Consider the following 13,823-nt stretch of genomic DNA (forward strand, 5'->3'; position numbering starts at 1 on the left):
GTAACATCACATACTCTGAGCTTGTAATGTTATTACATATATTTCTCTTTAAAATAACAAAAATATCCTTTTTGTGTTTCTTTTTTTTGAAGAGTATATTTTCATAAAATTGTTAATCAACAAACCTAGGTTTAGTTGCTTCACTAGACTGTGAAAAGTATATAAAAAATTAAATTGCCATTTAACATGTTAGCCACCCTCATGACAGTCTTCTGGTGAGTCATGCTCCATTTTCTTTTTAAAGGGCCACGTATTGGTTAGGACACAATGGGTACATATACACTCTTTCTAAAAAACATAATTGTAAAATGACTAGTTGAACATGCAAAGTGTTGGCAAAATAGGCTTGGGAATCAACTTGTTAATACCAAAGTATGTTAAAAATTATTATTGTAAATCAGTGTTTAGCTCATGTCAAATTAAGTACAGAACCATACAGACCTCACCTGCATTACCAGTGTATTATTGTTAGCTACAACTAAATTATTTCCAAAATACTTTTCTAATCACAGTTTATATTATTGTTCTTGGCTAAGTAACCAGGTAAAAAAACAATCTTCTTTTTTGTTCCTTTTATAGCCCTTAAGTAATTGTAAAAGTAATAACCACTATTAAATTATCACATGAACACTGTTCTTCTCTGGTGTTGAGTCCCAGCTTCACCAGTTTATTTTTTTGGACACTATTCAAGTGTTAATTTTAGAACTTGAAAGTAGTCACTGATTGGTATATTGCAACAGACAGCACTGACATTACTTACCCAGAACTTTAAACATGAGAAAAATATCTCATATACTGGATCCACATGTGAATTTAAGTCACATCAACTTGCAAAGATTGTTACTGTATTACCTTCTTTTATGAAATATTGCTTTTGTTACTGATTGCACTTGATGTCCACTGGTTGTTTAGTGTTTTCAAATGTGTTACCATGTTTGGTTGACACAAACTGCAAATTAATCTCATTTATTTGCATATGTTAAAGTATAATAACAAAGAAGCATTTCAGTGATCAGACAGTGCTGACAAAATGAGTAAGCTACTTAAGTTTCATGTTATTCCTGATCATTTCTGGAATCACTTTGCTGTTGATCATTGATCAAAGTGGTTATTCACTTTCCCCTTGTATAATATTTATTGCCAGTGCATATTATTACTATACATACTGAATTACTTGCACTATAAATATTTTGTGTACTATACATTTATAAACTGATATTTTAGAGTGCACAGTAAAGCCCATTTTTATTGTATAAGCTATTGCTATACAACTTTTACATGTGCATGACAGTATATAACCCAGGAAATACATATACATATGTTAGTATGTCAGTGTCAGCTGTAAACATTTTGGATGTCTGATGCTTCTCATCTTACTTACACCTTCCTCAACTAATTTAACATAAAGAGATATTGCTCTTACTTTGTATTACTGTTAGGATCTAAACCAAATAATCATGTTCCACTATTTTACTTGCATCTTGTATTACTCTACGAAGTCATCAACTACATCTATAAGAGGCATTATTCTAACCACTCCAAGTATTCTTGTTGTAACAGTGGTCAAGTAAATTTAAGAAATGCAGTTTACTCTTGTCCTACAGTCAAGTAAGTCATTAGGCAGAGCTATGATAATCACACCATTGGTTACTGTTACAGTTAAATAAATAATGTGACAGAACTACAGTAATCACACCATGAATTATTGTTACAATCAACTGAATCATGTGACAGAACTATGCTAATCACATCATGAGTTATTGTTACATTCTTTGAGTAAATCATCTTCTGTCACTTTTAACCTGCAACTAACATGTCAGCCAAGTCTTCTAAAATTACTGTTCAAAAGTAATTTAAGACAGTATAAGGTTATGTTTATTTGTCTGTCAGCAAATAATTAGTATCATGGATATCTTCCTAAGGTCAAAAGTTTTAATGATCTTCCAGCTTATTATAACTTTTAATGTATAAATGCAATGGTAGAAGTGGTTGGAGGTCTGAAGTACATTTGTAGGTTTTGTATCTATAAATTACAATAAATAATGTAGGTATGTATTGGGTAATTAAAAAGTTAGCTGTCTCACACTTTAATCTTTTCTGAGTGATTAGAAACTGACAAGCAGCACCAAAATGCACTGATCATTATCATTTTGTTTGTTATTGTATTGTCTGTAGACACGCCTTTGAGGTACTACAGTGGAGCGCGCCATTAAGCCGCGGACCAGTAAACTGCAAAATCGCTTAAGCCGCTGTAGCAAGTCTTGTCACAAAATTTTTGATGTATTAAATCTACTACCTGGCTTTTTAAAGTTTCTCACACTCTCCTTGTCGTTGACACTGACATGACAAATGTGAGCGAGGATTATCGAGGCTCACCGCTAATTTAAGAACGTGTAAAAACGCGGCTTACGAATTTAATCCTGGCTTTATAACTTCAAGGGGATATTTAAATAGGATTTGCTTTAATTTGGGAAATAAATAAAATATATTACAATAGAAATCGACGGTTAATCTACCTTATCCACTCTCTATGTCAGCTTTATGGAGGCCGCCATTATTATAATGATCACGCAATGGCCCAGATGAGGCTCCTCGACGGAGCTGTTGGCGACTTCGGCTTTTCAGTCACAAAGGTTTAAGCCGCGGTTAAGCAGGTTGACCCCCCAAATACCGCGGTTTAACGGCGCTCCACTGTATCTATAGATGACAAGGTTTACCTGAGAAGAGTATCACAGAGGAGGTGATAAACACTTAAAACAATGCCAAGTGGACTGGATGAAATACAGTACAGTTAGTCTAGATATATTCATCTATTGAGAACTCTTTTTTATTGGAACTAAAGACTGGATGTAGACTGTTACAGACTAGAAGAACATAGCAAACATGTATAATGTCATCCTTCTAGTGTGCATGTGTTACCCACATCACAGATGATCATTCCAATAAAAAAAATCTGGCTATTCAAGATGTCTGTGACTTGCCAGTGGAAAGTATCATCATCTGCCTCTGTATTGTGTATCATGCTTTACAGCAGCCTTTCTGGTGAGAAAGCAACAATGATACCATAGGGAAGTGACCTAAAACAGAGGTAAAACAGAAGGAACTTAGCTTCATTCCTTTATTGACATTCAGTTATTAGAAACTAAACAAATGCTTATAAATTCTAAATGAACTTAAAAATTTCAACTTACTAACTAATGAAGATAAGAAATACTAACTATGCTTAAGTACTATTACATATGTTACCTGCAACATAAAAATTAAAAGAGTATGTGACTATGAGGTAACTAACTTTTGAACCACCCTGTATACTTAATTACCAGTGTCTTTCCCAGTTGTACTGTATTTCTAATGTCTTGGTTTCATAAGAATAATCTTATCACATGTTATAAATTAATTATACATTTATACTGGTATCTATTATAAGCAGCTTCCTTACAACCAAACGTATCAGTATATTTCCATAACAGCACATAACTCATAATTTTTAACATAGTTTGATACAAAAGCACTGTTTTATTAACTCTTTTAATTCATACCATTGTCCTAAGGGAATGATAAGATTTCCACTTGTTAAAACTTTTGGTTCTGTCAGTAATTTTGATATGTGTCTTGTGCCAGAGAAGCATGGTTGGCTGTTTTTGTGACATTATATCATAAGTAAGATTAGTAATAAATTCTAACAGATCTCTCTTTTACCTTATACCTTATACAGGTTTCCACAAGCAGAAACACAATATCATCTTGAACTCCCACCTTATATCCAGCACTTCATTGCCTTTACTCAATACTAGATGCTATTATGTTTCTTCTTACTGAAAGCCAGGATAATACCATTAAAGAAAGGTCTGTTTGAAATTAATCTTACTGCAACATAATGCCACAAAAATAATCACTTTACAGCTTATGCTTCAAAGGCATGAGGCGTTGCAAATAATAATAACCACCAATATTAATGGCAGACATAAATAGCATTTTGACCAAGGTTTTTTGTATTGCATGTCACATTGACCAACTGAGCTTCAGTATTGAGTAAATGGTCTCATAAGCAGAGTTTGGTATACAATGTGTATGTGGGTGGAGGATATGCTGTAAGTTTTTCCTTACTGGAAACTTATAATGGGCCAGTAAAGAATGAGCTTCAGAAACTATTGCCAGTCTCACTGCACAACCAACTAATCTTCATAATGATCCTTCCAAATTCATGCCAGTTTATTTTTCAAGATGTTAATTACCCATATCATTGTTTGTCCATGATAACCATCAGTCTTTCACTAAGTGGTGGTACCAATCATATGCCTCTTCTCTTCCAGTGAGCATTATTTGCCAGTTTCTTCTTCTTCTCAGCTAACAAACCTCTCTCTTCTAGGGGATTGCCAGTTCTTTGTGCAATCTGTTTAGGTTCATATGAACGTTTTTTATTACATAAAAATAATTGAGAAATGAAGTTTTAGATCCACTAATACTGCACATTAATAAATTTATACTGAAGCTGGACAGACGAGGAAGGACACGCAAAAGTGTCAAAACTCTCATCCATATAAATAGTTTTCATAATAGTGGACCTACCTTTATTTTAGATATCTTTATATGGTATTGTGTATTTATCTACTGTATTTCTTTGCTCTAAATGAATTGGAAATTGTATTTGAAGATTTAATTAACATATTGCTTCTAATAATTCCAGAAGTTGATATAACACCAAAATATTTTAGTTTTACTAAAAAAAATGTATATTATACACATAACATACAGTTTAACTTTTATTATACATCTATACTCTCCATTGTAGCTTTTATACATTGGTTGTAATAATCACATTTACAAGAAAATGTTAGACAATGCAAACTCCAGTCTTTCAGTTTTAAACAGTGAGGAACAATGATGAAACATATTTTACTGGATTCTGGATTATAACAAAATCAAACCACTCTCTTAGTCTAATACCACATATATAAACGTTTTATACCTTCTATTTGTATTACACACATAGCAACAGTAAACCAACAGTTGTCTAACAATTAAATATCTGACCAAATAAATGTTGAAACACTTCTAAAGGAACTACATAATTATAAGATGATAATCTTAGCAGTGACAAGCAACAAATTATCTATTAATACAAAATGAAAACATTTTAAAATATGTGCTAATGAGCTCAATAATCAGTTTGTTAATTACTAAATACATAAAAATAAATAAAAATTCCAAAATAAACACATAGATGAGACCTGTCTTTGTTGTATATAAATGAAATTCCTGCATCAAGGTCTATAAATACAAAATTAGTTGTTAAACATTTATATCACTTAAATTGTGTTTGAATATATTTTTACCTTTATGTAACAAAAAGATAAATATTTAAATAATCACAACAGTAATAAGGTAATTAGTTTTTAAAATAATGATTTTATATTCCTTTTCATTGGCATCAGTACTGATGTCTGTGTTTTTTTAATTATCAAATATAAGAAAATAGGGGAATGATCTATTTGAATAAAGAAAGGGTAACAAGATAAGAGTTACAGGATACTACTTAACCACTTTACACAAATTATAAAAAGGTAGTGAAGAGTTGATAAATTATGGACTTTTTTAAACAGGTAATTGTAAGATAAGACATTATTACAATTAAACATCTTTTATTTCACTTTAAATCCCAGTCTTTATTTACAAGTTCTTATATAATTATTTTGAAAGTCAGTTCAAAATTCAGTGAGCACCACTATCTTTTTAAGTGTAGTTGATATGTAATGCATTACAAATATAGATATGTGTATCAAGAAAATATGTCTAATAAATTAATTTCAAACTTTCATTTTGTTAAGTATTCCAAAAAATAAAAACTTTTGTGAGTTTCATAAAAAAAAAAAACTGAAAACAATTGAAACATTAAGAAAAATCATGAAGAAGAAAAAACTCACACTCTAACTTCATATGTATAACTAAAAAATGGGAAATAATTTTTTAAATTCCAATAAATTTTAAATTATATTGGCATGTAACACTGTTTTTGAACACTGACAGCTTTAAATGCACATACTTAATTATCTTGAAAATAAGAAATGTACCAGAAAATTTCTACAACCACACTATCTGTATTCTCAGTATCACTACCATACTAACAAACACACATCAATACTTCACAAAGCTGTACAGAATATAGCATTATTGGATGAAGAACAACTTTAAGTTTTCTAAAAATAATTCTTACCATCAGTTCCCCTGTATTTTATATTTATCAACCCCTCTGTAGCCCCCTCTTCATAATAATTCTTTTTTATAACTAAAATATACATTTTGTTTTATCTCACTTCAAACTTCTATTTTTGATGTGCAATACTGAGGCTATAAAATGGGCTTCTAATCAGAAACCAAATAAATGTACTCTTCATAAAGTTGCAAGTTACCAGTTTAAACATTTTTTTCGGATGGACTATTTGGACAAGTATTATAAGGATCTTTCACTAATCTTAGCAAACATATATACATACAGTATCAACAATTAAATTCTAAGTAGTATTGCTATAAGATAAGTAAGGTAATAACCTACACACACAAAAAAACATTTGACTTTATGGTATCTAGGAACCACTTTACAGTGTAAGAAACAAATGCAAGTTTAACTACCATCTTGTTTTAATCAGTGTTCTTATACTAAATCAGTAAATTTCAAAGCTTTTACAAAAGCTTAAAATTACATTAAGACAACTGCATAGCCATAATAAAGGAATTTTAAACACTACATGGACTACATAATGTTTTATTTAGATAGATATAACTTAGACATAATACAATAAATAAACTAACAGGCTATATACAAGAAACTTTTTCAATGAAATAGAAATGCAATAAACAAGTTTATCTACAAACAACAGATTTAATCTATATTGTCAAAAAAAAACTTCTAAACTGAGAAAAATGATGTTCTAATTAACACACAGTCTGCTAGTCAGTGTGATGTTTTTGGTGGGTTGATTTCAAAACAAAGTTTTCTGGTACTCTTTAAAAAAAGGAATCTCAATAAACATTTGGCTTTGTATAACATCTGGATTCTCAATTACCCAGTAATGTGGTTAAATTTACAATAGTTTCCAGGCTATGATGGTGTAAATTCCATCACAATGTGATAGTTGCTGGACATATTGCACAATATAATAGCTAGTTTCTCACTTCTATATAACTGCTTTCTCTGCAGATTTTCCCAATCACTTGCTGCTGTAAGGGGGCTAAGTGTGGTACTTGTCTGAATGTGAATACTTGTACTATTTTGTGCAAGAACATAGTATTTCCAACCCCCTTAACTCCACATCTTTGTGACTAAACAGTTGAAAGGTGATTTTTTTATCAGATTATATTTATTTGGTTCTAACTTCAATACCAGAAACTGTATTGCCCATTCTATAGATCACCCAATTCCCTAAACATAGTTCCATTAACTTGCAGGCTGAGTGTTAAAACTCGTAAAAAAATAAAATAAAAAGTTGAACAAGATGAGAGCCAAAATGTTTTATTTTATATGGTAAACAAAATGGAAAGGAGGATGAGAGTTGTATATGCAAATGAAACAGAAAATCATAAAAAAAACATTTCTAACAAAGTCACTTACAACTACATACACATTATAATTGAAAGCAGAACGTCCACCATGTTCAACCATTACACCAAGTATCTGCTCTAAAGATATGTTTGTAAACACTGTGCAATAGTATTATAGTGTGTGATCACTAATACTGAATATCAATAATTCTAATTTATTAAACACAACATTTACTAAACACATATTTTAAATAACTGTACACTATTTCTACTTGCACAGCATGGCAAATTTAAGTGTATATGTACCCATATAAATTTATACTTTGAAATGTATTAACACACAAATGATCAGCTCTCTTTTTTTCAGAGACATTGAATACTTGTCTATAGTAACTGGATACACCATTTGAAATGTACAATAATAATTTTTAGCAGTTTTTTCTTTCTCAGAATATCAGGTACAACTGAACAATTAGATTTGCAGTGTATACAACTGTAAGCTGTACTGCCCAAATACATATAGCCACCATTGAAAAGCCATATTATTTCAGTCTGTACATATCAATCAATTTCCATTTATATTGTTCCAGTCTATATGGTGAGTTACAAAAGTTGTATTATTTGAGGTCTTTATAAATATCATTATCCAGTCAAAATAGTTACTAGCAACACTATATTATTCTGGTCCATATGACTACTAGCAACATCTGTATGAATCCAGTTTTTATAAATCTCACTGTGCAGACTATAGAACTACCAGCAACATTGTATTTTTCCAGTCTTTAGGCATATTACCATCCAGGTTATACTGCTACCAACAACAGTCGTATATTTCCAGTTTTTATAAATATTACTGTTCTGTTTATTCACCACTGTACACTTTGTACAAAACATTTGTGAACCTGACGATGACCGAAGAAGGTCGAAATGTTGTTCGCTCTTCTATGTAAAGTATTTTCTCAACCCAAACAAGCCGTTTTTACATATAAATTTGATTTGTCCAGTCAACAAACTACAGATTCACAGCTGTTTTCCTTTAGTCCATGTAACCACAACATAATCATTAAAGTCCATGTTGCTACCACTGCACAGTTCTGTTTTACAAAGAATGCAAAATAGTTTTTGATTATGCAACCCACAACTGAGAAGTAAACAGACTATGTGACTATATTTGCAACACAAGTACCAACCGATATGTGTGAACAATTAAAGATATAGTGATAGTTGAATAAAATTAAACATTCAACATATAAATTAAATAGTATATAATACTACAGTAAAGATTTAATACTTCATCAGTTATTCTAAAATATATCATTAATGTACAAAAGCAAGTATAAAACCTTTACTACTACTCTGTACCATTATCATAATACTATAACAAATAAAACTGAGTAAACTTTGCAGTAATTCATAAAAATAAACACTACAGAAACAGTCCTTTTATATTATCATGTTTATCAGCTTACAAAATATATATATATCCAAATTAGATATTCCATCAAATTTTTAATTTTCATTAGAAGTTTTACTACATTAAGTAATGATAATCCACAGCTACGATATGTTTATCCAAGGCATCAAATCGTCATGAAAGTGTGTTTCCTGAAATCTTAAAACTCTTCCTTCACAATTTAAAAAGATTAAATGTTCATATTCAGGGGAATTATTTTAAATTATATCAATACATAAAAAAACTTTTATAGTGTTTTTCAAAAACAAATTGTTAAAAAAGGTTGGCCAAACTAATTAACTTTCAAGAAATTTACAAGGATTAGATAAATAACTTATATCTAGTTAATAAGAAATTTCCATAGAAGCAGTCTTCTTCTAGACATTAACCAAGAAATGTAAAACAGTGAGGCCAAAAGTTATTTGATGTAAAATAGATGCACAACTAAAAAAATGAAAGTACAACAAACACATGCAAGGATTGGCTCAGGACAGAAAAAGATGGCAAAGGTGGGTTGAGTCCTTATGTTCCATTTTAAATGAAGAGTACTAAGTAAGTAAGTGTTTTCAAGTATGAAAGACAACTGTCGAGGAGTTGTTAACAACTGTAGATTAATTTTGAATTATGCTAATCTTCAAGTAATGCCTCGTGATTTGCAGTGTAGAAAATCAGATATAACATATGAAATATTACTGGAAATAATTTACGTTAATAAATTAAAATAATATTTTCATCGTCAAGAAAAATGTCTTCTACTTTATATTTCTTACAATCTCCTCCTGATAGCAGTGAATATTACCCATAGCATGCTAATGAATATTAACTATTAGAAAGTGTATTAATACAATCAGTTGTAAAAAGATATTACAATAATAGTAAATGATATTTCATTACAGAACTGTGATCCATGTCCAGCAAAAGTTACTGTCTAAGGTACAGTACATGAAAAATCTAAACTTAGCTCAACAGTTTCATGGTAACCTATAACCTAGACAAATTATCATAATTAAAACAAAACTATCTTTTAGTTGTGAGCTTCAAATAAAAAACTATTCATATGTGTTACCTTGACACGTTTTGTTTCTTTGCAAACATATACAACAATCAGTATAACTGGATCTCATTCACTGTCACTGAAAGGCTCAGGCACTTCAAAATAGGATTTTCAAAAAAATAATTATTTAACCTAAGAAAACATCTAACTGGAAATATACAATGTTTATTTATCTGCTCCATATAAATACTTGGAATCTTGTTAGCTTTACTGATCATCAAATGTTTAAGAAGAATATTGGCTATTCCTGGGTATATTTGGTTATTATCTTTTAACTATTCAAAATACAACTACATTACACATGGATACTGATCACCTAACATAAAAGTCTGCTTTTATGCTGGGTATTCTAAGACCTTACTGACAATTCTCAATCTCAATTTTATACGATGAGATACAGGCCTGGATGTTATCTTACAACCACTGCATGAATGTATATTTAAGTGAGGTAGTTTTCTCGCTGTTGTATTACAGGCAAAGGTTGAACTGGGCTCTCATCTTCATCTTGAGCTTCTTCTTTCTGACACACTGTGTCAGGATCCAAACGTTCCAAAGTTGCTATCACTGAAATTATATAATAAGCAAAAAATAATATAATTAAGAAAAAAACTCTTTTGAAGGGGAAATTGACATAATGATAAATAAGATTTTTAACAGACCTGAAAACTAATTAGAGGAGCCTAAAACATAAATAAAACTTGCAAATTTATTTCACACAGATGGTAAATGTATATAACGTCATTCAATGTTTTAGTTTCATCAAGTGAAAATATTTGGAAAAAATTATTCAAAGCTATAAGTAATGAAATTTGCAAAACTAGTTAAGTGTATTTCCAAATTTAAAATCTAGAACTTATTAAAGTTCAACATTTAACTGTAGATATTAAACTTCTCTACGTATGGATAAAAAAAAATGTAAAACTCCATACTCCAGGTTTTTAGGCTTATTAACACTTACTAAGAAAGAGTGAAATTCAAAACGTGACCTGCAATCAAGTCTTTCTCCATATTTAAAGAAAGTTGGAAATAACTAAAAATTTTCATTCACATGAATATATGAAGGAAATTTCTTTCTTTCAACAAGTGTCTCAGTTAAGCAGATTATAAAAGTGTGTCACATTTAAATTATTTGGTTTTTACTAATAAAAACTTTTTATAAGATATGAAAGTAATAATGATAATTATTACAAAAAATAAGAAAACATAAACTAAACCTCATTATATGAACTTTGGGAGATCTCGTTTAAAGATGAGCTGTAAAAACAAGAAAATTCAAACTGAAAACAAATAAAATTCCAATTGAAAATAAGTATGCCAAATATCTGATCAACTAATGTATCATGACCAAAAAGTACTATCAGGCATTCACATATAAACAAAATGTGCTATTTACTATTATTCACTTATTTATCAAAGTTAAATAATATTTAGTTGTTCTAGGAAATACAATGTAAAACATTAGTGTTCCCTTCCCCTCAGTAAGCTAATATTTTGCACTAATTTACTGGCTTGTTTTTACTGGAAGATTCATTAGTTATCTTTTGCTACTTCTGTTGAAACTCCTTTAGTCTTACACAAGCTTCAAATATTATTCATTTTACAGAATAAGTGGATCAGAATTTACATCTGTTGACTTGTGGCTTAACTTTATATCAAATGCTTGCTTTGGAGTCAAATCTAGTTTGGCTATACATTTCAGTCAATTATACTTCAACTGTTTCTCTCTGGGTCAAATCTACTTTTAAGTGTTCACTTTTGGTCCAGTCTACCTCAACAGTTCACTTTTGGATTGAGTCAACATCAACTATTTGTCTCTGGGTCAAGTATATATGAACTGCTCACTTCTGGTCAAGTCAACATTAATTATTTATCTCTGAGACAAGCCCATATTAACTATTTGCTTCTAGGTCAAGTCTGTATCAATTACTTATTTCAGAGCCAAGCCTACAGGTTTACTGAATGTTGCATGATGGGTAACAAATATTTTCTTGGAATATCCTCTCATTAGTTCCATGCATAATCTTCCAACTCTTGCACCTAATGAGATTTAAATGCATATCTTACACAATTAAAAATATTATTGCTCATGTAAACTGAAGTAAAGGGGTAACCCAGTTAGTACTACTAATCAAATACTTTTTCACTTTTCAAACTATCCTGCTGCTGCAACCCTCCTCGACAATCAAACAACATTTTTCTATAAATTTTAAAAAATCAAAGTTGTGGATGTTTATTTGTTCAGTGCCAACTGTTTTTGTGGTATCCAAAATGACCAGCAGTACTAACTTACATTGACACATTTCCCATTTAACTCTTTCACCACAAATCACAAGTCAAAGGCTACATTGTTGTGTTTGTTGACTTGCATTCAAAATTTTATTGAACTATTATTTTATGAATTTATGTCAATAAGATTGGAACAAAGTTGTACATTATAATTCAAACTTTAATATTATATGCGAGTTAATTTCTTAACATAAAAGTAAATATTAAAAGAACACACCTAAATATAGATTTTAGTGAGTTATATGGTATGTTGAATGCAGCAATGTTTAAAATTAGATGTTTGTGGTGTCAAAATACTAAGTATATAGTTTTTTTACAAGTTAGGAACTCAAATTACTAATATTAACAAGTTATAATATAAAATAAGAACCTTATATTTTTTTATTTTGCAGAGATATGGTTTATGTACTGAATCAAGCACTGTAGCCCTATTCACCTCTTTCCATTTTATAAAACAGCCCCTTACATACACTTCCTTCAATATATGGCATGTGAATAACCAGTCAACAGCTTAGATTATTCCTAAGTAGTTTTCTCAGGTATTTTAATTTGTGTAAAGGCTATTGCATTCTTTCAATCCAAGATTTCAAAGAAGTATGTTGTGTCTTTCATCTGCTCAAAGTTTTGTGTTTTTTAAAATCTAAATACATTTTAGTTACTAAGCATAATAAAGTAGGGAAATTTTATTATATCAGTGTAGTTTTTTATGATTTTATGGTTATTCAACTGTGTATGTATATAAAATATAAAAAGTAAATTGTTTCATATCCTCCATATGTGAAATTTTAAAAGGATTAGCAACTCACATCCAGCAATAAAGGTCATAGTGAGAAGAAATAATTGTTTGCTTTACTTCTTCATTTATTGTTCTATATTTTAAGAAATATAAGTTGAGTAATTTATTTCTAAATAGTAATAATCTATTATAACTGAAATGTGACTGTATATTACAAAATAGCAGTCCACTAAAACACAACAAACATGACAAAAACTAAAGATCAGTTTTATCTTACTGGATACGTAATGAGTACACATGCACTGTGTCAATGCAAGTTATGTAATGTTAGTTAGGCAAGACTGGAAGGTCAAAATAATAAATATTTATGTAAATACATAGCATTATGGCACTTAAGTTATAGACTAAACATTTGTATTTTTGTGTTGTAATATGTAATCATTCTATCACGGAAATAGCATAATTTATATTTATTTCCTCTTTTTTTTTCATGATGCTCACAAGGTTGATCAAGTGACAGACCCCACATAGTTGGAGTATAGAAAATAACATATAAAATCTTACTGAAAAGAAACATTTGGAACATAGTTAGAAGGTTTCAGAGATTATGCAAATAATGCTAAGACTTTTGGGACAAAAATAGTTATCTAATCATGACATGAAATCACTTTGCACTCAGTCTCGTAATGAAACACTATTTTCACAAACAAGACTTTAGTAAAATATTTCATCAATTTTTTGTTTACAGAATACTT

General features: G+C 30.0%; 1 protein-coding gene across 2 annotated transcripts in view; it reads right to left on the minus strand.

Moving 5' to 3' along the window:
- Positions 1-2,434: 2,434 nt before the first annotated feature.
- Positions 2,435-13,823, minus strand: part of LOC143235066 (uncharacterized) — a 107,887-nt gene continuing 96,498 nt past the window's right edge. Inside the window, exons 26-27 of one of the 2 annotated variants that reach the window (XR_013018911.1) lie at positions 10,059-10,610; positions 2,435-3,077 (exon numbers count right to left, since the gene is read on the minus strand). Coding sequence is in view for 1 of the 2 variants with exons in the window: in XM_076472840.1 (XP_076328955.1) it covers positions 10,486-10,610 (125 nt within the window). In the remaining variant the exon portion in view is untranslated. Of the gene's footprint in view, positions 3,078-4,709; positions 10,611-13,823 lie in introns of those variants that run through there. The other variant, XM_076472840.1, reaches the window with a different exon arrangement.

This window comes from Tachypleus tridentatus, chromosome 12 (genome assembly GCF_004210375.1).
Source record: "Tachypleus tridentatus isolate NWPU-2018 chromosome 12, ASM421037v1, whole genome shotgun sequence".
NCBI classification, from domain to species: domain Eukaryota; kingdom Metazoa; phylum Arthropoda; class Merostomata; order Xiphosura; family Limulidae; genus Tachypleus; species Tachypleus tridentatus.